Source organism: Castor canadensis, chromosome 4, assembly GCF_047511655.1.
Source record: "Castor canadensis chromosome 4, mCasCan1.hap1v2, whole genome shotgun sequence".
Classification (NCBI taxonomy): domain Eukaryota; kingdom Metazoa; phylum Chordata; class Mammalia; order Rodentia; family Castoridae; genus Castor; species Castor canadensis.
In genome coordinates, this window is record NC_133389.1 from 104,167,472 (window position 1) to 104,192,653 (window position 25,182).

General features: G+C 42.6%; 1 protein-coding gene across 1 annotated transcript in view; it reads left to right on the top strand.

The window, feature by feature from the left end:
* Kif5c (kinesin family member 5C) overlaps positions 1-25,182 on the top strand; it is a 148,415-nt gene that overhangs the window by 30,564 nt on the left and 92,669 nt on the right. Inside the window, exon 2 of the mRNA XM_074070719.1 lies at positions 18,346-18,436. Within this exon, the coding sequence (XP_073926820.1) occupies positions 18,346-18,436 (91 nt within the window). The remainder of the gene's footprint in view (positions 1-18,345; positions 18,437-25,182) is intronic.

The window sequence follows — 25,182 nt, forward strand, 5'->3', positions numbered from 1 at the left end:
TTCAGTTTCATGTCTTTAAGCTTGTCTTCTAAAGACATGTGGAATGGAGCTAAGAAATGTGGTCAACCATTGAAGAGGTTACCATTGTTAAGTCCTTGGAAGAAAGCCATGGGGGAATGAGAGCTAACCCTGGTACGCGGTGGGACAAGGATCTTGGCCACTGGTCATTTTAGGCAGTACGTAGACATGGCTTAGATAACACAGGAATCATGCAGGGAAAAGTTACTTTGTTTTCATTTCTCTTTCAGTCCTTCAGGTTCTATCAAAGGGAAAGCCTCAGCTTGTGCAAGTCTTCACTGTAATTCTTTGGGATTTCTCTGGTAACAAAAGGAAAGAACGTATCTTGGGCTTGTAGTCCTTGGCAGGCAATGGCATTTAGCAGGAATTCATTAATGTTGGTTGGTTTTCATTGTATCTGTTTTTATTGCTTTCCATTTCTAGCATGCAATGCTAATTTTTATTTGTAATAATAATAATATGAAACTTTCACTGAAAGTATATTTAAGGGGATTGGGGACATATCTCAAGTGGTAGAGCATTTGCCTAGCAAGTGCAAGGCCCTGAGTTCAAACCCCAGTACCACCAAAAAAAGGAATAAAAGCATATTTCAGGAAAAATACTAGCTTAAAGATAGAACAGTACATAGCTATCGCAGAAATTGTAATTGTGCTGCACAAATCCCTGAGTTGCAAAACAGTGGTTTAGAGAGGGAAGAGGAACAAAACCCTGGTCCTAGGGAAGGCCAGCCAGTGTTTAAAAAGAATAGAAATTAGAGAAGTCAGAAGAGTGCCAAGACAATGCAGCATACCAGGAGAAATCTAGCAGAAGGGGAAGTGGGCAGCAGGGCCCTTGCCTTGGACAGACCAGTCAAGGAAGGTAGAGTCGAGGCTGTGGGGTTTGCCAATGGGTGCCCTTCATCACTGGCGTTGGTTCAGCAAAAGGCCTGGCACAGTGAGGAGTGGGTTAGAGGAAGGGTGAAGGACTGTGTTCTACTTCTCCCAAGGGGTTTGGTGTGTGATGATGGCACTGTGAGTTGAGATAAAAACAAGGTGGATGGGTGGTTTTTTGGTTTTTAGAACAACAAAAATGTAGGCGTGTTTTTGGATAATGGGGAGGAAGATGACTAAGATGCATGTGAGAAGGGATGGAGGGAGTCAGGGTCAAGGAAGCAAGAAGACTAGTTCACCTAGGCTCAATGACATGGAGGGAAAGAGGAGACTTTTCTGAGGCCAGAGGGTAGGGAGGCAAAATAGAAGGGAGACGATGTCTCTTTTTTGAAAAAAAAAAAATTGATTTTGCAGTGCTTGGAATTGAACCCAGAGGTGTGGTAAGCATAAATTGTATATACCAACCCCCTTTTTTGGTGTTATAAGACAGACTTTTGCTGTGTAGTCCAGGCGGGTCTGGAATCTGTGTTTTCCTGTCTCAGCCTCCTGAATGCTGGGATTATAGACATGGCTATCACGCCCAGCTACTGAAGTTTCCTCGTCTACAAGTAAAGTCTGCAAGTGCATTTTAGCCAATTCTGGATGTCTGAATAATTCAGCAGAAAAGGAGAGAGGAGTGCAAGGATGAGTGTCTGGAGGGAAGCAAATGGCTGTGAAAATGGAGACGGATATGTCTAGGCAAGTACTGACTCATTGATTATTTGGAAGTCCCAGGGGAGGGGGCGCTTGTGACTGACTGACTGTTTTACTGCAAGAAGGGTTTGACATACAGGATGCAGTATTGCTAGAAAACTGAGAAGGATGCTAAAGGGAGTGGCTGCTTTTTAGCCCATTCAGGGGGATTGGTCTAAACTCTCCCTGTTTTGGGCCTCTGCTGCTGGCTTCATCCAAGGAAGTGCTGTAGAGAGAGCCTTTCCCCTAACAGTGGCTGATCAGTTTTATCTGGGGAGAAGTAGAGTCACTTCCACCTGGCTCACAGAGAAATGGCCTGTGAAGGCAGCCTGCTATTGTTCCACTCAAAGCATCAGCTTTGTTGTGAAGGTCATGGGTGGTAGGTGTGGAATTATGGCCAGAGGAAGGACCCAGCTCACTGCACAACAGGCTCCAAGTTTTGCTGGTTAACCCAGGAGGCTGAGGTCCCTTCTTGTCTAGCTTGCTGTACCCAACTGTCCTTTGTACCTTCCTCCTTGGAGCATGTGGGAATAGAGTCATTTGGAACAAATGTAATCTAGGAGGAAAGGAAAATCATTTTCTGTGATAACTTCAACCCCGGTACTTCTTGACTTCAAATCCAAGTCTGTGGAAGAGTGGGGAGAAAGTGGGGAGAGGAGGATTCACCTGAGGTATTGATGATGTGAAGCTGGGTTTGTGGCCGAGGTGGCCCTAAAAAAGGATAGTGAGAGGGACAGAGGGGAGAGCACTGCTTGCCTCCTTGTCCCGCCTTGCTCAAGGGCATTTGAAGGGGTTAGCAACCTGGGACATATGTCTGACTGGGCCTCAGCAGGCTCTTCCAGGCTAAAAGCAATTCCTGCCGTTTGGTTCACCTGGCAAGCTCTGCCAAAGGGTGGGAGTCCCTGTTGAAGTTTTTTGGTCATGTTTTTTGTGTCAGATCTTTCCAGCCTACTCAGGTGCTGTTGCCACCATTGTCATTAACAGTGTAGACTTGCCTTGCTTTTCTTTTCTTTTAGTGCTGCCCACTATGCCAGATGTGGAATTGATTAGGAAAGGTCATCCTAGTATTTGCAGAGTTGGGAGTAGGCCTTTCCAGGCAGCTCAGATGATTGCTTTCAGAAGTATTAACTATATGCATTTTCCAAAGAAATGCATTAGGGATAGACTCGGTAGGGAAGTCCTGGCCCCTTCCATGTAGGTTGTTGCCATTCAACTGGGGATAAGATGTACTCTCAGAAAAGAAAATCACCAGAAAGAAGGCTTTAACACAGGTGGGCTGAAAGACAGAATAGGGTTGAGAGGAGGCATCTGTGGTTCTGCAAACAATTACAGATACTAGAGGCCCCAGGGTCCAGCATGAGCCCACTGTCTGGGCATTCTTTGTCCTGTCTTCACGTATAGAAGGGTGAAGTCTTTTTTTTCTACCTTCAAAGGAAATGGAGAGCAGAAGTCTCAATTTAAAAATATCCTGAGTATTAGTCACTCTACAGGATTCCTCTTCTCCATCTTATTTCTAACCCTTTAGTCATTGTAAAGGCCTTAGCAGAATAGAAGAGGGGCTGAGAACATGGATTCTTGCTCCATCTACATTTAACAAGGTAACCTTGTGCAAGTCATGTACACCCCAAGCCTCAGTTTCTTTAACTGCAGGATGGGCATCCTGACATTACCTACTCCATGCAGTCATCTGAGGATTTGGTAAGATAGTTCCTGCACCACACTCCTCATTGTTCCAGAAGCTATTAAATGTTCTTATTCCCTCCTTTGGGTTTAGCATTGATCATAACTATAGTGAAATGCTGAGCAGTGCTGCTAACATTCTGAATGCTTGCTTAAAATAGAAAAGAGTTACTTTATGTGAGACGTTGCATTTTTTAAACTGACACTCTTTTCTATTAGACAGTACTCTTGCAGAATAATAAAATGGAATGAATCTGTGAAGTTACCTACATAATGAGGCCAGTGTGGCACAAAAGTAGTGAAGTCCCTGGAAGTACCTGCCACATTTTCCCCTGGGCATTTATAGAGCTTTAAGGTATGTGGGTAAGAAAAACCACCTGCCTGTTTTGCTCCCTCATTCATCCCTGATCTTCTGGTGCTTGGGGCTGTGTCTTTCTCACTGTCACCTTCCTGGAATCTAGCAAGTTGCCTGTCACGGGGATCATCAACAATTATAAGTGAAATAAGTGAAGGTAGTTTGACCTAGAGAATTTTGATAAAAATGGGGGAGACTGAAGTTAAAGGGTGAACCCGGAGTGACTTCAGGAGTGGGCGTGGTCAGCTCATGCCACTCTAGCTGCTGTGACGCTCACAGTGAAGTCTTTGGACTTGGTACCTGGTATTGCTGAGGGAGCATGGACATTAGCGTGTGACTGATCTGGGCCCCGGTGTAGATCTGCCACCTATCAGTGGAGGGACACCTGCTGTCTGCATCATATCAGAGGTGAGAGCACCAATTGCATGGAATTGTGGGGATGAAAAATGGCAACGTGAGGTGCCATTGGGTTCTCTCTCCCCTACTTTGTTCAGATGACTCCACGGCTGGTATGCTTGAACTTGAAGGTCAAAGGAGGAGAGGATCTCTGGAGAGTGTTTTGAGAATAAGGATGAATGGTTCTTCCTGGCTTGGCCATCACTGCTGTTGGTCTGACTTCAGGAAGTGATATGTGGCCTGTGACTCAACATGGAGACCAACGAATTCCACTCACAGACACTGGCAAGAACTTATGGTGTAGTTGTCATCTGTGTTTGTACCATGGACTGTCCTCAAAGCTCAACCCTGTGAATCCACTCTCCTCTGTTCATCTCCATTGCCTGCTCCTTACTCCCAGCTGCCCTAGGTCCTTTTGAACTTCGGTAGTAGGCTCCTCACTGGTCTTCATGTGTATTTGATCTCTCAATCCCTTCTCCAATCTCCACCTGCCATGTTTCCACAGAGCAGCCAACCAGAAACCAGACCAGGCCATTCTTCTGCTGAAAGTGCATTAGAGAAGAAATACTTACTACACTACAGGGCCTTCCAGCATCGGATCCCTGACTGACTGTTCCCCCATCACTGCATACCATCCCATTCCTTGCTCTCGCCACATAGACTGGCCCAGTTTCTGACAGATGAAGTGCTTTGTAAGCCAAGGTTGCACTGTTCTGGTTACCCCTGCCAGAAGCACTTCATCCTTTGCTCTTATCATGGCTGGCAAGCTTCCAGGCCTTGTCTCTGAGGTTATCCTCAAGAGCCACACCCCTGATCCTCACTGCAACCTAGCAGAAATTGTCTTTGTTATAACTGCCTGTCTCTCACTCAGTTAGAATAAAAACTTCATAAAGATCAGCAAACCTGTGTATCTCATCCCTGCTCTGTTTCCACATGTCTGGAACAGTAAGTGGCACATGGGAGATTCTTAATCAATATTTGTTGATTAAAGCAGTGAGAAGAGAAGCCCTCAGTCTCTAAGACTGTATGACATATGTGTAGTTGTGTGGGACTGAGTGCCAGCACTCAAGAGGGTGTGATAATACTGCATTGAACCTGAGAAGGAGCGCTCTGTGCTCTGTGTGTAACAGAGACAAGACTGTTTCTCTGGTCATAAGTGAGGGGGACTTAGCTCTGATGCAGAAGTGTTGTATTGACATGAAGTGAATTAGGTCTTTGTGGTCAGGAGTCTAGAACATTGGGAAACTGTGAGCTCTGAAATCAGACCATCCTGCCTTACCCTGTTTACTACTGTGTCAGTATTCATAGTGTCTCTGAATTCTGATTTCCCCATCTATAAAATGGGAATATAAAACCAACTCTGGAGCTTTGCTGTGGAGATTCAAGGGAGTCTACGTTTGGCACATGGACTACTTATAGGCAATGTTTATTTTGGAGTGAAAAATTAAAATGCTATCAATTAAAAAATGATATCAGAAATCCAATTTAATTAAACCAATTATATATTTAAATACTTATAATAATTATCATAAGTGCTGCTGGGACTCCAAAGATGGGAGAGATGGGAAATGTCTTTAAATAAGGATCTATAAAAATTATGATGTTAATAACTTGCTTTGCAACTCATAAACTGATTTTATATGCTTTTAATAGTTGCCTTGTTACTGAACCCAACCAAGTTTGTTTACTCCCCACTCAACTAGGGGCCCTCAAACAGGGACAAGTTGTTGGAACAAGGAGAAAGATTTATTTAGAATGCTCCAAATGAGAAGGTAGTGGACTAATGTATGGAAATGACCATCTTAACTCTTCCTAAGTTTCAAGCTTTTAACCTTAGACAAGGGGGAAGAAGAAAAGGGCTGTTGACTGGAGACCTCTTGGCACTGCCCCAGTGGTCTGCAATGGAAGATTGTGAAACATGGTAGTTGGATGCATATAGTCAAGGTTACAATGTCCTGTAAATCTTAAATATCTTAGTTTTCCTCCTCTTGGTGTCATCAGTTCTGTTTCAGTCACCTATCAGACACCTGCATAGGTCCAAGTGAAGAGTCAGTTGTTTCAACAAAATCAGCCTTCAAGTCACCTAAAAGAAAGCTAGGCAACAGCTATCATCATAGCCCATGCATCAGAGGTGTTATCTACAGTGAAGCTAGTGGGAGACTGTTCAGCTTCATGACCACCAAAATTAGTGATTTTAAAAGCCAATTAAAAGCAAGTGAAGCTAGAAGGTTTATTTAGATTTTCCTTTAAAAATGGTTCTCAAAACCAATGTATGAAGCAAATAGGGGTTTTGCATCCCTATGCAATCCAGAGACATTTCTGAACCTGACCTTGTCACTTATAAAATGCAAAGAGTGACAGTTGCACTAAAAAGTAGTTGTTAGTAATCTATATTATGCCCTGGTAAAGCAAAGGCTCAGATACATTAGCCTTGTCTCACCCTGAGCTCTAACCCTGCCTGGGTCCTGCAATTTTTCCATGACATGCTGCTTCCAAATGACAATAATCTGAGGTAGTTTGTGATTGGAGACCTGGATGAATATCAAAGTGCCATAGAAAAAAGAAAAAGAGGAAAAGGAGGAGGAGAATTAGGAAGAGAAAAAGAAGGAGAAGGAGGAGGAAGAGAGAACATTTATTTGGGAGGCTGAGGAGAAGTCTTTATCGTGGAGGAGCGCGTATTTGGTATGAGTCCTGAAGAACAGGTAGTGTGCTGATACGTGCTAAGGTCAGGGTGTTGAGATGGTATTCCAGTTAGAGAAAACAGCTTCGAGCGTGGTGCTGGAGTAGTCACTAGGGCAGGATGCACATGGAAGGTTGTTACTTGCTGTGTTGTAGAAGGTGCCTCACTAGGGGGCCTATATACAGTAAACATTCTACATCCTAGCAAGTTGTTAAGCACCTTTTTTTTTTTTTTAAAAGGAGCTGGGTCAAAGATAGATGGATTTGGCAAAGGATATGGTACATTGAGGGGAAGAGAGACAGTGAACCACTTAGAAGGCTCTTGCAGGAGTCTGGATGAAAAGTAGTAAGTGATTGAGATGCAAAATAAGAGATATGAAAAAATAAAAATACAATAACAACAAAAAACAAAACAAGAGATAGACCAGGGAAATGAAGCACCACTCTGACCACTGAAGGAGAGTAGTGGGAGAGATGGCTCTGAGATTTCAGCCTACATGGTTGGGAATAATGGTAAACTCAAGAGGAGGAAGAGAAGGAGAAAGTCATGAGTGCTCTCTTCAACGTACTGTTGTCTCTCCGCAACCATGAGGGGCCAGTTCCAGTACACCCTGTGGATAACAAAATTCCTGGTGCTCAAGTCCCTTATATGAAGTGGCAGTACCTAATGTAATTTAAATGCTATGTAAACAGTTGTTATACTATATTGTTTAGTGAATAATGAGAAGAAAAAAGTTTGTACATGTTCCATACAGAGGCAATATCTTTTTTCAAATATTTTAAATTTGTGGTTGTTTGAACCTTCTAATACAGAACTGTAGTTATGGAAAGCCAACTGTACATTGTTTAGGGTAGTTGGGATCATCCAATTATTTTAGTCAGTTAATAACATGGTTTTCGCTCTCAGAGTTGGAGGCAGATTTTTGTGTCTTCTGCACATGGCTTATGGCTGAAACGGTATGAGTCTTAAGCTCTTCCATGGACAGAGTACAGAAGAGAAGGTGGAAGAGAAGACCAGAAAGGAGAAGAGAAGGAACAACATTCTGACTTTGGAAATTGAAGGAAGGAAAACTAGTTATAGAGGAAGAAAAGAAGTCAGAGATGAAAGAAGCAGAGCTGGTGTGTGCAGTGTCCATGAGTTTCAGCAAGGCTTGGTTGGGGCATAGTTCTAAATGGTCTGTCAAATTTGAGGATATTGACAGGCTCTCAAAGGATCCTAGAATTGAGGATTAGGAGGCCAGAAAACTCTTTAAGCAACTGAGAAGGGGGAAAAAAAGAAAAGAAAAAAGATGGCAGGATGTGATGTAGAAGAGAAAGTGGAGTCAAGAGAAGCCTAAACTTCCAAGAAGTTAGAGAGCAAAAAAGGGTAGAGATGAGGCAGTTGTTAGAGGAAGAATAAAACAGAAAATAATAGAAGACTTATTATGTCCAAAGGAAGGAGATTTTGAAGAGGGAGACGGTGGGAGGAAGCATGAGATGAGAACTGAACACAGGGCTCTCTCTCATGGGGGAAGGTATAGTGAGTGTTCTGGGTGTTTATTGAGCTGTAGTTGACCTAGGTAGTAGAGGGAGACCTGCTTGGAAGACTAGGCTTAAACAGTGATCTGACCTGTGCTGCACTGCTTGTGAAGGAGCGGCACTTATCTTTGGTACTTCTCCCTCATCATACTCATTTTTTTCTGCCTAGTTTGGAAAATCCCCTTCGCCTCTCAGAAAGTTTTCTCAGTTCTGTTAACTAATGACAAATGAATTGCCACTCCTGGCAGAAGACTGGAGAGTTAGCCTAATGGTCTAACTATGGTCTGCTTTTTTTAATCTAACCAGTTAATGATTCAAATGGTGGAACTTCGAGTCCGAAAGGAGGTTAGGGTAGGCAGAAGGCAGTTGCTGGGACGATTTGTCTCTCAATTCACTTGGGCCAGTCTACCCAGTTCTGATATCTTAAACACTGCAAAATGTGGTGCCCAAGTGACCAAGCAAAATTAAAAACCTTTTACAAGATCCAAAGCTCATGTGTTATCTGTGCTTAAAAGCACTTCTTTTAGTTTTTCTGAATAGAAAGTTATGGCTAAATTCAACACCAAATCTTTTCAAAAGTTTTTTTTTTTTTTTTCTGGTGCCCCAACTACTTCATCTGCCATTCGGGCATGCCACCAATACCTGTGGGTCAAATATCCTGTGTCCTGAGAGGACCATGTCTCCCTGGACCGGGATGCATGGCTTTATGCTGCCTGTGTCCGGCCTGTCCTGCCTAGGCCTCATTGGCTGTCAAAGTCATGTGTAGAGTTTGCAGCCAGTGGCTTTCCCCTGAAGGCGCCATGCATTAACATTGAGTGAGAGTGGCTCCTTAGACATCAATCATTACACAGCTGTCCTGAACCTAGGGACTACTGCTGCTTTGGGTTAATGGAATGATTCTCTTGTGGGGCATTTTTTTTCTGTGATTTGTGGGAGTTATCTGTAATAGGGCAAAACAAGCTATTGCACTTGGAGTTATACTGTGTCATGTTCTAAACATGACATGTTCTGTTATTCTAGCATGCTAGAGCCAGAAAGATTCCAGCTTTCATTTTCTAGAGAGGAAAACTTAGGTAAGTTGTTTAAGGTCACAAGTTTGGCCGAATGTGTGGAATTCTTAGAACATCTGCAGTTGAGGGAAATAAACATACAACTGTTCTTGAAGGAACAGATACAAGATTCAATATGGTGTTATGGATAGGAGACTTGGCTGGGAACCAGAAATTCTGGATCTCTCTCCACTCAAATTGTTGCCATCCACATAGCCATGGGAAGTTATTTTCCATTCCCCAAAAGGGAAGCTAATGTTCTTGCCCATCCCCCAAATCTTGAAGAATAAAGGAGACGAGGGACCTAAACATACATGAAAGTAAAATTGCTGTCCAATCCATGGGATAATTATAATATAATTATCCATGGGATAATTATGTAGGCTGTTTCCGAAGATTGAAAAAGTATTAATGGAATATTAATTCTATTTGCAGTAATTATTCTCAGTATGTACTTACCAGATGCTTCTATATGCATCACAGCTAGCCAAGTGAAAGTCTTGGCAAAAGCTCTTATATTTTGTCTTTAGAGTAAGGGGAAGAGAACTCTACATGTGCCACCCTGTGGCTTTCATGTTGGTGGTGCCACCACAGGCCTCAACCTTACCTGAGAGAGGTTTGTCGAATGGCGGTTTGACCGGAGTATACAGGGCTGCATCAGGAACCTGTGTCCAGGGAGCCGTGCCCCAGAAAGAAGGCTTACATTATCCTTGATATCGTGCATTTGGCAAAATAAATTCTTCTTTTAGTGAAATGACTTTTTCACCTTCTTTCCAGTGAGGAAGATATAATTATTTTCAGACTTGACTTGGCACCAAATCTACTGAATAACTATTGCAGCAATTTGTACTCCTTTCTCTGAGCATGAAGAATGTGGTGCCCTCCCTAGTTTGCCTTTAAACTCAGGCTGTATGTGCTCAAAGCAAAAACCACTTATGAGAAAACCACAGAACCCCTGACCCGTGCCGCTCGTTACGATGATCGCATGTTAGAGCCAGAAAGATGCATCTCACACTTTCAGAGAAGAGGACTAGAAAATACATGACATGGATAAGGGGCGAGTTCCTGGAGAAGAACTGGTTGCCTTGACCTTTTCTTCTGTACCTTGGGTTGTGGCAGTTGAGGTACAGATGAAAGGGGAAGAACTTGGGGGTGGGAGAGAAAGTTCTTTTTATTTTGATATGAAATGAAAATCACATACAAACAAGAACTTTATTTTTATTTATTTATTTATTTATTTATCTTGGCAGCACTGGGGTTTGAACTCAGGGCATCACACTTGCTAGGCAGGTGCTCTACTCCTTGAGCCTCTCTGTCAGCCCCCTTTTTTTTTGTAATGGGTTTTTTCAAGATAGGGTCTCAGGAAATTTTTGCCTGGGGTTGGTTTCGAACTCACTCCTTCTGATCTCTGCCTCCTGAGTAGCTAGGATTATAGGCATGAGCTACTGGTGTCCAGCTAGAACTTATTTTTGAAACTTAAGTTCCCTTTAAGAGAGATAACACATCTGCCTTCTATCACCTGTGAGCTAGGTGCTAATCCTGAATTTCTTCATTATCACTCGGGCAGTTTGCCTTCCAGATATTTTTCCCTATCTGTCTGCAATCTTGACAGTGCCTATGTGTGCACACAGCGGGAATTTTGGCAGCAAGGAAAAGAATTGTAGCCTGGTTTCCTGCAGGAAGAAGGCTTACAAGATTCATTCTTGTGTGCTGCCTTTGTTCATTCTCCCTCTGTGAAGTGGTTGGCATTGCCTTGGCAACTCCATTAGGAGCCAGTCACTGCTTTGTGGATGTCTGTTTCATTGCAGACTCTCCTGGGAGCAGCCTTGGCTTTGCCCGGAACTGGCACCAGTGCCTTCCTTGGGGCATAGAGCCAGCGTAGGGAGGGGCAAGGGGGTATCTGGGGCTCTCTTGGGCTTAGCATCTATATCCCGTCACAGTGTCTTTCCATCATAGAGGGGACAGGCAGTAGGGGGGAGACCAGAACATGTTGCCAGTGTGAAGTCAGCATGGCCTAGCATCTCTGTGTGAGGCTAAACTTGAAATTGGTGAGCTTGGGAGAGGGTAGAACAGTGAAGACAAAGAGCTAAGAGTCACTGCTAGGTGTGGGATAGTTTGCCCTAAGAAGCAGAGGTTTGGTTTTTTTTTTTTCTTGTCTTGGGAATTTGCAGGCCAGATTCAGATAGATAGGGGTAGGGGAGGGTGGAAAAGGGCGTAGTGATGTCAGAAGACAGGACTAATCTTGGAGGTGAGAGATGAGAATGGTCGGTGCCAAGTAAAGTTTCTGACACATGGGAGAGATACAGTACATCTCTTCTGTACCCTGCACCATCTGATGGTGTCCTGAGGTCCTGCCTCGAGCCTCCTTTGCACCCAGCGTATGGTGCATCTGCCCTGTGCCATCAGGTATAAAGCAGGTGTAGACCAGGGCCTTAAGGAGCCAGTAGTGCTCATTTATGGAAATTGGAAATTGGTAATTCTCTGGGAGAATGTGGCCTTGTGAGCCCACCGCCTGGCAAGTGACCAGTGCACTTTTAGGAAGGAAGGCATCACTTCTTTTTCCAGGGCACTGTCCCAAGGCCACAGGTTGTTTTTTTTTTTCTTTTTTGAGGCAGGGTCTTACTATGTTGTCTAGTGTTTGGCCTCAAGTTCTTGGGCTCAGATTTCTGGGCTCAAGCAGGAATCCTGTGTCAGCCCTCCTGAGCGTTGGGACTACAGACAGGCACTTCTGCAGTCAGCTTACCTTGTTGAATTTTAACAAGGACTTACAATTCCTTTGCTTGGCTGGGCATCACCCAGAGTGATGGCCCCATGCTTGATAGTGATTCCACAAATCCAGAATCTCTTTGGACCTACTGAATGAAAGACCCTTAGGGAGTATAATGTCTGGGATTTTGCCTTACTTGGGGTCCCCCAGAAGCAGGCACAGAGTTAAGGATTGACGTGCCAGCTGCTTTGGAAAGTGATTCCAGGAAACATTGAAGAATAGTGAAGTGAGGCAGGGAAGCCAAAGAAACTAGGACTGTCAACACAGAAAACCACCACGGGCACAGGGAGCTTCTTCCCACCAGGAAACTCTGTGGCCAGTATGGAACACCTACTGCAGTCATCCTCCGCCCACTTTAGTGCCAACTCTGGGCAAGGGAGCTAAAGTGGTGACCCCTCACTCACTCACTCACATCAGCCACGGGCTGGAAATACTCAGCCTGAGCCCGCATTCCCTTCTGGCCTCTGCAGAGGGCCGGAGGGCTCCAGTAGCCAGGCTCTGCCTATCCCACAGGCAGAGAGGTGCAGGAGCTGGCTGTGAGCCCCAGGCTGGCCTTCAAGGACTGAGAGAAGGTGCAGCATCTCTGTCAGGGTTGCAGTGGGTATTTTTACCCAACTCTCTGGAAGGCTTCAAAGTTGTAGTAGCAAAGCTGGTGAGTGGATGGGTGCCTGATCCAGACCCAGCTCCTCACCTTTCCTGAATGGGCTTTGTGGTTGAACATGGAAAGAATACAGCGAGTGGTCCTGAAACAGGAACACTTGGAAATTAAATGCCCATTCCTCATATTATGGAGCTGAGTTCAGGAGTTGCAGACTTAGTGATCCGGAGGAGCCTGAGATGTGATTCAGTGTTGTGAGGGCACCAGGTAACAAGTTCTGAGTTGTTACATTGTGAGCGATTCACTTTTCTGTAAACCACTTAATATACTATATGATTCCATTTGTATGAAATGCTCAGAACAGGCAGAACTGTAAAGACAGAAAATAGATTAGTGGTTGCCTAGACCAGGGGAAAATGCAGGGATGGAGGGTGACTGCTAATGGATACAGGGTTTCTTTTTTTGGATGATGGAAATGTTCTGGAATTAGATAGTGATAATGGTTGTTAAACCTTGTGGATATTCTGCAAACTACTGAATTGCACAGTATTCTTAAAGGGGTAAGTTTTTATGTATGTTTGTTTTGGAGACATGATGACCTGTGTAGCAGAGGCTGGTCTTGAATTTGCTATGTATCCCAGGTTGGCCTTGAACTGGTGATCCTCTTTCTTCAACCTCCTGAGTGCTGGGATTACAGGCATGTAGTCAATTATAGTTTAGTAAACAACAAACAAACAAACCCTTCTGGAAGAATATTTGTGTTGATAAAAGTAAGTGTCAACACTAACCCAAAGATTTCTGCCTTTAGTTAATGCTTTGGAAATATTGTTTCAGGTTATGAAGGCCTACATGTTCATGAATTTATCTTATTTAATTTCTTTTTATGCAAACTATTATAATGCTTTACTTATATCCTGACTGTGGACATCTTTGGAGTCGTTCAAGTCAAAACAAATCCTTATAGCTTTGAGGAAGCAAGTCTTTTTCTGTTTCAGATAGGAGGAAAGAAATTTGGATGGTGAGCAGTTAGCTCCTAGACAGAAGCAAAGCCATCATACAGGCAGCTGCCTTGTCTGTCATATTCTGGAGATCAGCACCAGACCTAATGCTTCAGGAAAGCAGATTTAAAATCAATATAAGCACACAGCTTTCTAATGGTTATTGGTAGTCAAGTTGCATGCAGGTTGGTGATCCTCTTCCAGGGCTCATGGAAATGTGTGTTGTGTGTTGCTAGCAGGTTGAGTGGCTAACTCCATGTTCATATCCACAGAGTGAGTTTAAATTTCTCTGTGAAAATTTTAGTTTTAAAAAAAGCTTTCCTGATATATCTTTCTTATTATCTCTTATGTTTTCTCTTCCACAAAATTGGAGAAGAGGGTGGAACAGGTTCTGCCTGGAAGCGGGAGGTTAGGGGTGTGGGAGGGGATGTGTGTGGCCCAAATAATGTATACACATGTAAGTAAGTGTAAAAACAATAAAATAAAAGGAGAAAAAAAAGTTTTTCCTATTTCTTTTCCAGTAGAGATAGAAGAAACATCATTCAAATCATTGGCAACTTTTGGTCACAATGCTCGGTTGATCTTAGAGGTTGCTCTTGGATTTCTTCTTGATGATCCCTTCTTGGTGATGATTGATTTACTTTCCTCAGTATCCCTGCTGGTACTCATTTTCTGAACATCTCTGTGTCTTTTGCTTTCCTTTGCCTCCTGCAGTAGACATTCCTTCCAGTCTGGGGAACAGTTGTTGGGTAACAGGTCAGATGTATTAATAGGCAGGCCATATGGTTCATAGACATTTTGCTCTCAACAACTTGATAGGAATTCTGATGGTATGATTTTTTTTGTTTTTAATTTTGACTATAAAAGTATAAGAACCATCTGCTGTTATTTTTTGTATGTGATCCTAGTAAGTTATTAATTTTAGTTACGTTGCTTCTATGCAGTTAGCATTGCTCTTTGTGGAGGCTTCATGACAATGCTGGCAAATTTATTTTCTATAGTAATGAGTGGTGGCGTGTGTCTCATCCAGTGTCCCTACTAGATGCCGCAGGTTGGCCTATATACAGTTAGGGCCTGCGTTTTACATGGCTTCTGTTTTAGCTGGTTAAATACTTTAATTGTAGTGGTCCTTTTGATTGGTTGAGAATAGGTTACATGCTAATTGCTGTGACACAAACCAAATAAGGTTATATGATAGTGATGCCAGTTTGGGGATACTTTAGTTAGGATCATGGAACCTCTTCGAGGAGGAGAAATTTGAGATCAGAAGAATGATAAGGAGATAGTCAAATGAAGATCTGTGGTGAGCCAAATGAAGATTTGGAGTGAGAGAAATCTAAGGGGAATGAGAGGTTACGAGCAAAGACCCTGAGCAAGGAATGAGCATGGTGCAGGAGGAAATCCAGTGGCCCACACTGTAGTGAAAGAAGAATGCAGGATGCTGAGGCCAAAGAAGGTCTAGTCCAAGTATAATGGGAGTCATGGCAAGGTTTTCAGTTAGAAGGCGCTATCATCTGATTTTCAGTTTTACTCACTCTGGCTGCTGAGTGGAAACAAACTGCTAGGAGCAAGAATGGTGAAAGGGGACCAGTCAGGAGACTCTACCTGATTTGTGGAAGGGAGTGGAGAATGGTGAGCTGAAGTTGTGTGGTATGGATGGTGACAAGTGATAGATATTGCTCTATATTTTGGATGTGGGATCTGTGGAACATGCTGAATGAGTAACTAAGTGATTGGTGGTACGGTTCTTATTAGATATAGAGGCTCGATGGTTCTGTTTTGGTTAGTTAAGTTTGGGATGGCTCGTGGTCACTTAAGTGGGAATGTCTAGTAGCCATATGAACCTGAAGGTTAGATGAGAGATGAAAGCTGAAATGTTCATTTAAATTATATAAAGGTTCAGAGTACAACAGAGAACAGGCTCATTTAGAAATCTGAAAGAGACTCCAGCAAAGGACACTGATGTGGGTAGCCAGAGAGGTTAAAGAGAACCACGTGCTGAATGGACGCCTGGAAAGGAAATGTGTCCCTAGATGATGGTGCATGGTGGTGACATCATCCATTTCTAAGTGCTAGTTTCCAGCACTTATATAACAATGTTGTTAGAAAAGTTTGTCCCACAGCTATAACTCAGTTATAACTAGAGTAAGCTGGGCCCAGTGCCTGCCTATAGAACCCTCAGCCACCCTGGCCTCAAAACAGGGACAATCTATTCTTGAGGGCTATGTGAAAGGGTTGCTCAAGACTTGGTCAGTGTTTGTGAGATTTTCATACAATTTTAACGTGTGTGTGTATTTTAATGGCAATTGTATATACACCTGGTATAAGTCAGTTCTCTGAAAATATTCAGTAAATTCTAATTGATCTGTTTTAAGACTCTAAGGTTTCTAAAATAAAAGCCTATAACTAACTCAGTGCATGAAAGGGCATATAAAAATGTCTACATTTTTAACTACTTAATGTGCTATTCTTGACAAAGTAGGTCTCATAACAAATCACTTTCAAAATTGTATCTTTTATTAGTGTCAGTCTAGTCATAGAGATTTGATGGCAGCTGCTGTTTGGGAGTTAACTTTTGGGTCATGGAAAAGTATTATATTATGTTTGTCACTTGATAAATAGTATTATTTCAAGAGGAGTAACGAATTCTTGTTCAGTACCTCTCTTAAAGTGAAAGTGTAATGTACTCCAATAAACATCTTAAATTGAAGGGCAAAACTGGGTATCCTATCTTTTTGTACCATACACTATAATTTAGTAGGACCTTTTTTTTCTGCTGTATTAAGTACAATCCAAAGCAGGATTGTGTTGTAAACAAGATGGTTTATTTGGGTGATTCTTGTTAAATTTAGAGAGATAGTAGGTTTGTTTTAAATGAAGCAAAACTGCCTCTCTTTCAGAAGGTTCGATGGATGACAAATATTTAGGAAAACTGTATTTATTCTTATCTTTTACCTTACTAACATTTGGTTGAATTTTACGAATGGATAAAAACTAATGTGAATGTAGCGGGCTGGGAATTAGTGATAGATTGTGGTAAGGAATACTTTTTGGTTACTCAATCAAACATTTGGTTCATTAATTGATGGGACAAAAACTGGGAATGAAGCATCAAAAATGATCCCTTTGCATAATTTCAGCAAAGGGACTCTGGTTTTGCTGCTGTGCATAAAAGCAAGCTTTTAACATTTTATTTATTTATTTATTTTGGTGCTTTATAGTACGTGGAAATTCTTCATTTTTCTAAGATCAAATTGGAAGTAACTGGTATACCTGGTTGGCTAAAAAGACTGGAGCAGGCATACAGCTGAAAGTCTGCTCTGCCCACAGTGATAAATGGAAATTGTTAAGCCAGTCTGACAGCTAGCTCTGTGCTTATTTCGTGTGAAGGTTACAGGATGTAACAGCCTCGCTCTTGGATCCCTAGTGAGCAGTTATCTTGTCAGGGAGTCAGACTGTCCTTGGGTAGCTCCAAATCTGCTTGTAGGAGGTGAGGGTGGAGGTAAAGGAGACTCTTGGCCCTGCTTCCTCCTCCCTTGCCTGCTTCTACCCTCCCCTCTGCTGTGTGGGGAAAACAAAGATGAAGGACCTCCTGGGCAGATCAGGCTGTGGGAAGGACAGGATCTGTCTCTTGCCTGGGCACTATAGAGGTGATGTTTGGCCTTGTGTCTTGCCCACAACTTTTCCCCCTTCTGTGCCTGGCACAGAGAAGTTCAGAGAGTGACTGGGCACCAGGGCCCATGTGGCTGAGATCCCTCCCTCCCATCTACTGGCTATTTCCTTGAATTGCACATGGTGCAGCATTGAACCAAACCCCAAACAAAACCCCACACCCTGGTAAATGTCTTGTTGTACTGCACAGAGAGGCTGCTTTGTCTCAGAAGCCTCAACCCAATGATGAAGGCATCACTTATGCATGCAAAGGAAAACACTTGAAGTCTTTGGGACAAAAAAACCTCATGCTATCAGGCTACTAAGAGCAACTTCTTAAATCTGACCATGTCATCTTCCCACAAAATAAAACCCACACAGGTTACCTTGGCTAGCAACACCCTGCATGAAGTGGTTTCTAACATCCTTGCCTGCTTCAGCATGTGCCACCTCACAGTTTCTTGAACATGCCAGGCCCTTTGCTACCTGCTCAGCCCTCTGTTGGAATGTTCTACAGCTCTTCCTGAGCCTCCATCTTTCTGATCCTTCCATGGTCCTCTTAACTGTAGCTTGTTTACCTAGGCCTTCCTTGCCTGTTTCGTCACCTTCTCTTCCCCATCATTTTATACCTGGGCGCTTTGCATTTTCTTGTTTTTTCTTATTAACTGTTGGCTCTATTTAATTAAACATTTCATGAGCCAGTACTGTTTTATGATTTGTTCAGCATCTAGTCCAGTGTAAACTTTCAATAAATAAATATTAAAATTAGTGAATGAAGTATCTGCCTACGTTTCATCAAAAAAGTGTTTTAGATTTAAGAATGTATTTTTTCCTCTCAGATTCCTGACAAACAATATACTACAGTGTAATGTAGTTCATGCTGTAAAAATGCCCTGATAAGGTAAGGAACTGCCCATATGAATAGGATTGCTGGTTTAGTTGTCTATGGCCTCACCACTAATTTTAGTGCTTTTTATTCCTAAGCTTCTAATGTGTTTTTTTCTGCCCTTTTCTTTCTTTCATCTGTTTTTTCAGCAAGGGAAGCCGTATGTCTTTGACAGAGTGTTGCCACCCAACACAACCCAAGAGCAGGTTTACAATGCATGTGCGAAGCAAATTGTCAAAGGTAAGTGCTATTTCTTTATTTCCTCCTGGGCCTTTCAGAGTAATTGAAAACCTTAAGTGATATTTGCAGCCCGGTAATCAATGTGCCTTGACTGTAAGCAGAGGACTGCTAATTGGAAACACTGAATTCCAGCCTTGGCTCTGGTCCTGACTTGCTATGATGTCAGGCTACTTATTCAGTCCCTCTGTGTGTCCTTTATTTCTTTTGTTACCTTTTTGGTAGAGTTATTCTGTTGTCTAAAAGCCTAAAAGCAAAAGCAAGGTAAGCTATGGTTACACTATTTCCGGAATGGTTTAAAAATATTACAGGTAGAGGACTTCCCTTTTTTTCCTTTGAAGGAGGAAATATATATTCTTGATGCTCCAGTTGTAAATCCTTGACTGATTTATTTTATGTAGCTGTCTCCTTTTTACTAATATCTGTCGGAAGGAAGTCTTAAATGTGGAAAGTTTATCCATCAAGGAATTTTCTACAGTGTTGTAAAATCACATTCCCGTGTTGGTTATTGAGCTGTTCTGTGCTCTTCAGAATTCCTTCATTATAATTTCATCTAACCCACTTTCAGCCATTCTACCCAGAACTTGACATTTGTTCCTCCAAACCAGTAGCCTCCAGCCTGCATTTATGTCTGAGAGATCAGTCCTTTTCTCTGGGACTGGCCTTGACCCTGGAGGATTTGTATCAAAATAACAGCAGGGAGATGAAGCAATTTACACATTGCTTTCCCTTGCCCTTTCAAATCAGGGGCAGGTTGGCTCTTGCCTTGGCGGACCTTGCCATCTGGATGGAACCAGGGGACACCTCCTGCTACTTTGCTTTTCATCATCACGGATTTGAATGCTAGGGCCATTGTGCTTTCAGACATCTTGGTGCTGCCACCTGTATAAGTAGCTCAGCATTCAAAAAGTTAAAAAAATAAAAACAAAAAAAAATTATCAAAAAACACCTCCCTCCCCCGCAACCTTGCCATTTTAGATCTGCTTGTTTTTAGAAGCTGAGCTGACTAACCTAACTATTTGAAATTCATGAAAATCAGCCCTGGGTACATCTGTTAGATTAATTCTGACCCTGGACACCTGCGTGGGAGACACGTCAGCATGTAATGTTCCTTGCTGAGATGTATGGTTATTCACATTCTTGTTGCACACATCAATTAATTTTGAAGGTCTTCACAGTACGATTATTATAGAAAGCTGAAGAGAAAAAAATAATGCCTGATTTTGAGCTCATTTTGAATTCATAGTTTGGTCCTATATCTGGTGGTAATTTTTATCTTTTCTCTACTTTTACTCTTTTGCTTCTCTTTTAATCTAAATGTGTTTCCGCTTTTTTTTTTTTCAAACATGTCTTCTTCCTTTGTTCTTACTCAGCCCTCCTTCCCCTCTATTATTGGGCTTACTCATTTTTTTATTGAAGTAAGATTAATCACATACATACCAGAATTTCCTTCTTTTTTCTATCCCCTTTCATTATCAGAAGCAAATAGTATTTACCACATGCTGTGCTAAACATGAAGGCCATTTGAATACATCCTGCCGCCTCTATGCCAATGTAATTAGAAATGGATGCACTCTACTAAAAAAAATCCTGTGATTAAGAAACAATAGTACTAATCTTTAAGTTTTTATTCACCAGACAATTGATTTCCTCTCAATGTTTGGATTTTTCTACAGTATGAAATGTCATAAATACGCAGTCCCACCACAGTAATATGTATCATTTTTATGTTTTTATGTATTAGCTAAAAGTAAATAATAAAAAAAAAGAAATAGGGAGTCCCTAGTAAATTCTTGTGAAGATGTGATCTAACTTTGGATAACTTGAGACCCCATGTATGTGGTGAGCCACAAAGAAAACCATTTCGAATAGTATCAGGCTTTGACATAACATGATAAACAGACATTTCTAGGGTGCCATAAATATAATATAAGCATACTTATTTGGTAGCAAGGAAGAGTACCTTATTCTCCTCTAAAAGACATTGTTAAGCCAGGTGCCAGTGGCTCATGCCTATAATTCTGGTTACTCAGGAGACAGAGATGAGGAGGATCAAGGTTTGAAGTCAGCCCAGGCAAATAGTGCATGACACCCTATCTCAAAAAAAACCCATTACAAAAAAGGACTGGTGGAGTGGCTCAAAGTGTAGGCCCTGAGTATAAGCCCCAGTACCGCAAAAAAAAAAAAAAAGACATTGTTGGAGAGTGATGAAGGCCTGATTGAACTGATTGAACTTTAAAAAATCTCCACTGAGGCTAGCATGAGAGAAGGTGGCCATGCCCCTTTGCATCAGCAAGGTAAAATGTAGGTATGTAAGCAAGAACTCCTTGGAATACCTTACTGAGAATGGCTAAGGTATCTCTTGCCATAGGAGCCTTACGTAAGTCAGGATTGGGAGGTGGTGGTGGAAATGTTTTTGTTAGAGACTGAGACTTTAATTAAATGATTCTGAAGGTTGCCATGATACTGTGGTGGACTGGTGGGTTTTCCTTCCTAAGTCTATCTAAAGCCTTAATGGTTCTGAAGAACTGGAAGACTCCATTTAACTGAATGGTTTTATTCTCTCTGTTTTTTCCATCCCGTATAACTTCACTGGGATTTTTGTAGAGTCCTGGCATCTCTCACGCTCCCATGCTTGTCTGATGTGTTTTTTTCAAAATGTTGACTAAAAGAGCATGTAGAATTCTCCATTTCTCCAAGAAGAGGTTGTAACGTCTGTGAGCACTGTAAATAGGAAGGCTGCTGTGGATGCCTAGGAATTAAGCACCATGGTTACTCGATAGTATTGAAGTCCTGGCAACCACGTCCCAGCCTGTGGAAGCCACTCTGAGCATTTGTCTTGCACATAGTCTAAATGTGGACTATCCTGACACTAGAGAAGGTTGCTTCTGGGTTCCCAGTTTGGATTTCTTTAAACTTCCTTCATTTATTTATGCAAGTGCATAAATAAGTCAGTGTGGTAAGCACTTCCAGGGACTGGAGTCACCAAGCCAAGTAAGATTGTCTACAAGGAGCTTTGAGTACAGAGAAAGAGGAAGACACATATGTCACTATCATGCACAGAGGCATTGTGTGATTTAAGGATGGACATGTGTAAAAGGCTAGGGGAGTACAGATTTTGATGGGTGGGGAAATGGAGTGGAGTATTAAGAAGACTATTTGGAAAGGGTGGGTCCTGAGAACTGTATACTCTATAAGCAGAGGAAGCAGCAAAAGCAAACACACAGTTAAGTGACATGGTTGGGCACTTTGGAGGGGCACAAGGTGTACGGCAGCGAGATGAGAAGCGAGGCTGCAACAATTAGGCTGGATCTGAGTTTGGTGGCAATTGTAGACAGTGGGGATCCATTGAAAAGTTTGAAGCTTAGGATGAGATACTCAGATCTATTTTATTATTATATATGACCCGTGAAGAAATGGCTTTCTGTAGCTATCATTACTTATCATGTACTCTGTATGGACTTTACATGTTAGTACATCTTAAATATGAACCTTATGAGGTGTGAGCATTATTATACCCATTATACCAAAGAGGAATTTGGCCAAATCTGTTGGGGGAGTGTGGCTGGGACTTGAGTCTGGTTTATCCGACTGACTTATATTCTTCTGAACTACCCTTCCCCTTTTAAGCAAATCACAAAATAATTATTTTATGAACTGGTGCTTTCTGTCAGGCCATATGGACAATTGACTAGTATTGTGAGAGGACAAGAACAGGAAAGGGTGTGGGAGGAGAGTAGAGGAAAGAGAATAGCAATTGTGGTTCCAGAGCCTTGTGGTAGCTGTGGCTCTTTGCCAATCATGAAGTGCGTTTCCATTCTGAAACACACTGTGCCTTTGCCTGGGCATGGAGGTGACTGCTGTTCGAGCTGTTCTGGTCCAGCATTCTGCTTGGCCACTGGTGTCCAGCTAGACATTCTGTGGCATGGCCTACTTGAGTAGTTTGGTTGGCTGGTAAGAGCCTTAGGATTCCAAGATGAGCGTAGCTTTTCAGCCACTGTTGTCAGAAACCGTAGTGCCCCCGAGAGGACACCATTTCTCCTGGAAAGGCGTAGGAGGCCACGACAGCCTCCTTGGGAACACCAATGATCACATCTTCCCCAAATTCTTAACTAACAATGGAACTAACTTCTGCTCCAGCAAGACCTGGACTCGGAAGTGTCCAATGCCTTGGATGCAATCCTGGGCTTCTGAAATCTGTAACTGGAGGCAGAGAGCATTTCCAAGTGTCCCATCCTCTCCGCTCCTGTTGGGAGGGAGAAGGCCTTCAGATTTGTGGAAGCTCACTTGGCTTTGCCTGCTGCTGGATGGACGGGTGCTGGTTGGTGAGTTGTGGCAGGCTGTGTGGTGTGAGCTGAGATCACATCACGCCAGACCCCTTCACAAAGAAAGGTTCTGTCTGGCTGAGTGTGGCTGGCATGTAGAAACAGTCATTCTGTTTTAGTAGAGACTAAAACAAATGCACTCCTTGAGCCCAGGAACTGTCTGCCATTCAGTGTGATGAAAGTGCCTTTTTGTGGGTGTCTCTGTTGGAGGTGGGCAGAGCACTGCGTGGCTCTGCACAGTGTTGAGCACAGGTTGGGTCTCACCTTCCTGCATTCTGTGCTCCTTCGCACCCACCTTCTGAACTCACTGTTTGTTCCCATGCCTCTCCTTTCCACTTAAAATTAAATATAGACTGAGCAAACATATGAGCTCCCAAAACCTGGAAGAAAACAGCTAATGCTGGGTTAAAAGAGTTTTGTTTTTGTTTTTTTATCTTCTTTTTAAATTACTGTCTAGTTCAGAATTGAGTCCATATAGGGAAACCTTAGCTCCGTTCAACCTTGAACTTGGGAGAAGTTCTTTAGCAATGAATCAATTGTAATATGAGTGTAAATACTCAGGCCAAAAGGAGTTTATTCTAATGGGGTTGCATAGGTTTTCTTTTTCTTAAAAAAAAAAAAAAAAAAAGAAATTGTGCTTAATTGAAATAGTAGTGAGGAATAGATTCCTAGTACAGTCCCATGTGTTCCTCAGTGTTTTTGTCCAAAACAAGAAATGCTGCTCCTTCCCATAGACATGACCCAGTCCTTAATCCCAGGACTTCTGGGAGCAACAACTACTTAGAAGCTAGTGGGAGTATGCATTGTGTTTGATGAGAGTGGACTTGGGTGGCCTCATGCAGATGTCAGGCCTCCTTGCTTCCTGGCAGAGGAAGATGCATGGGTTGGGCTCTGACCTGAATATCCTTTAGGATGTGACAGTTTGCTCTATTCCTGGGGACTCCTGGATGCATGATTGCTTTTAAGGTGGACAGTGGAGGTAAGGCAGCCACCCTGTTAAAAAAGAAAGGGAACTGGACCTTGGCCTTGGAGCCCTTAGCATTGTGGAGCACCTGGACTAATAGGTCCTCAAGCCCTTCATACACAGGGGCTTAAAATAAAGAGGGCCTTGGGCAGGCAGAGTGATTCAACTGGAGAGCGCCTGCCTAGCAAGTGTGAGGCTCTGAGTTCAAACCCTAGCACTGCCAAAAAAGAAAAAAAAAAAAAGTCCTTTTCAGTTTGGGGGAAGGTGTTGAATTTCTAATAAACAGAAGGTTTGTGTTGTGATTGTGGCTGACATTCCAATTGCCTAGAATTGTTTGTGTTGTGAATATAGAATTTTAAAAGCACAACTGAAGGGTGAGAACTCTTTCCTTCTGGTCCCTCAAAGCACATCATATTTGCAGAAGTATAGAGGCACCACCATCTTCAGGCTTGAGGAATAAAAACCTTTTCTCTGAGCAAGTTGGCATTTTCATGGAAACTGAATCTTGAACCTCTAACCCTAACACTCATTTCTTCAAGTTTTTGCTTTCTGCTGTTACCAGGGAAACCAACTCCAGAAGCCATTTCCAGAAGTCTGATATGTGGATATGTGTGAACATGTGAATAGTCCACCCCCTCCCCCAACATGGCTTGATGCAAACTCTTAAGGGCTTCTAGAATTAAAAAAACTCAACATTTAATTTTTCTTTATTTTTAAGCTTTCAGAAAGAAAATCCTTTCTTTTCTGATCCCAGTTTTCACATTCCAGCAACCTCAGATCAGTAAAATGCATATGAAATCTTTTTTTTTTTTAAAACTCAACAAAGAAAAACAAAAAAAAACCAGCAACATAAAATTCAGAGTGTACCTCCCTGCTTCCCAATTTGCAATGGATGGATGGAGCTGATTGCAGGGCTTGCTTTTCTCACATGGCCTTGGAGAGGACACCGCATGGGGCTCTTCTCTCTGCCCTCACTGTCCACATGTGTGAAGACTTCCTCCCCTGGTGCGGAGTGGCGGGCCGGGTATATTAATTATGCATTGTTTCCATTTCGGTGATGTTTGTGTGGATGAGCAGGAAGGCAGGAGGGAATATATTTTAATCACCTCTGCTGCTTTGAAAGAATTCCCACAGACAATCTTCAGCACTTCAGCAGAAAGCAGCCCTCATTGCACGCCTCCCCCAATCCCTGTGTGAAACGGAAGCTGGCCTGCCGTGCGTGTGGGTTTGCACAGTGTGTTCATTGTGTAATTAAAAGAAATTCCTGATGCTGATGGACCTGGGCTGCCTTGCTAGCACAAGTACTGAAAAAACAGAGGCATTAAATTTAAGTGGGGGCCCTGCTGGTTTCCCTGCTGAATGGATTGTCACCGTGGGGTCAGTTTACAGCTCCCCACCCACCCTCCCTGTTCTGGATTCTGTTCTAATGAGGCTCTGGTAAGACCTCCATGAGAAAACTC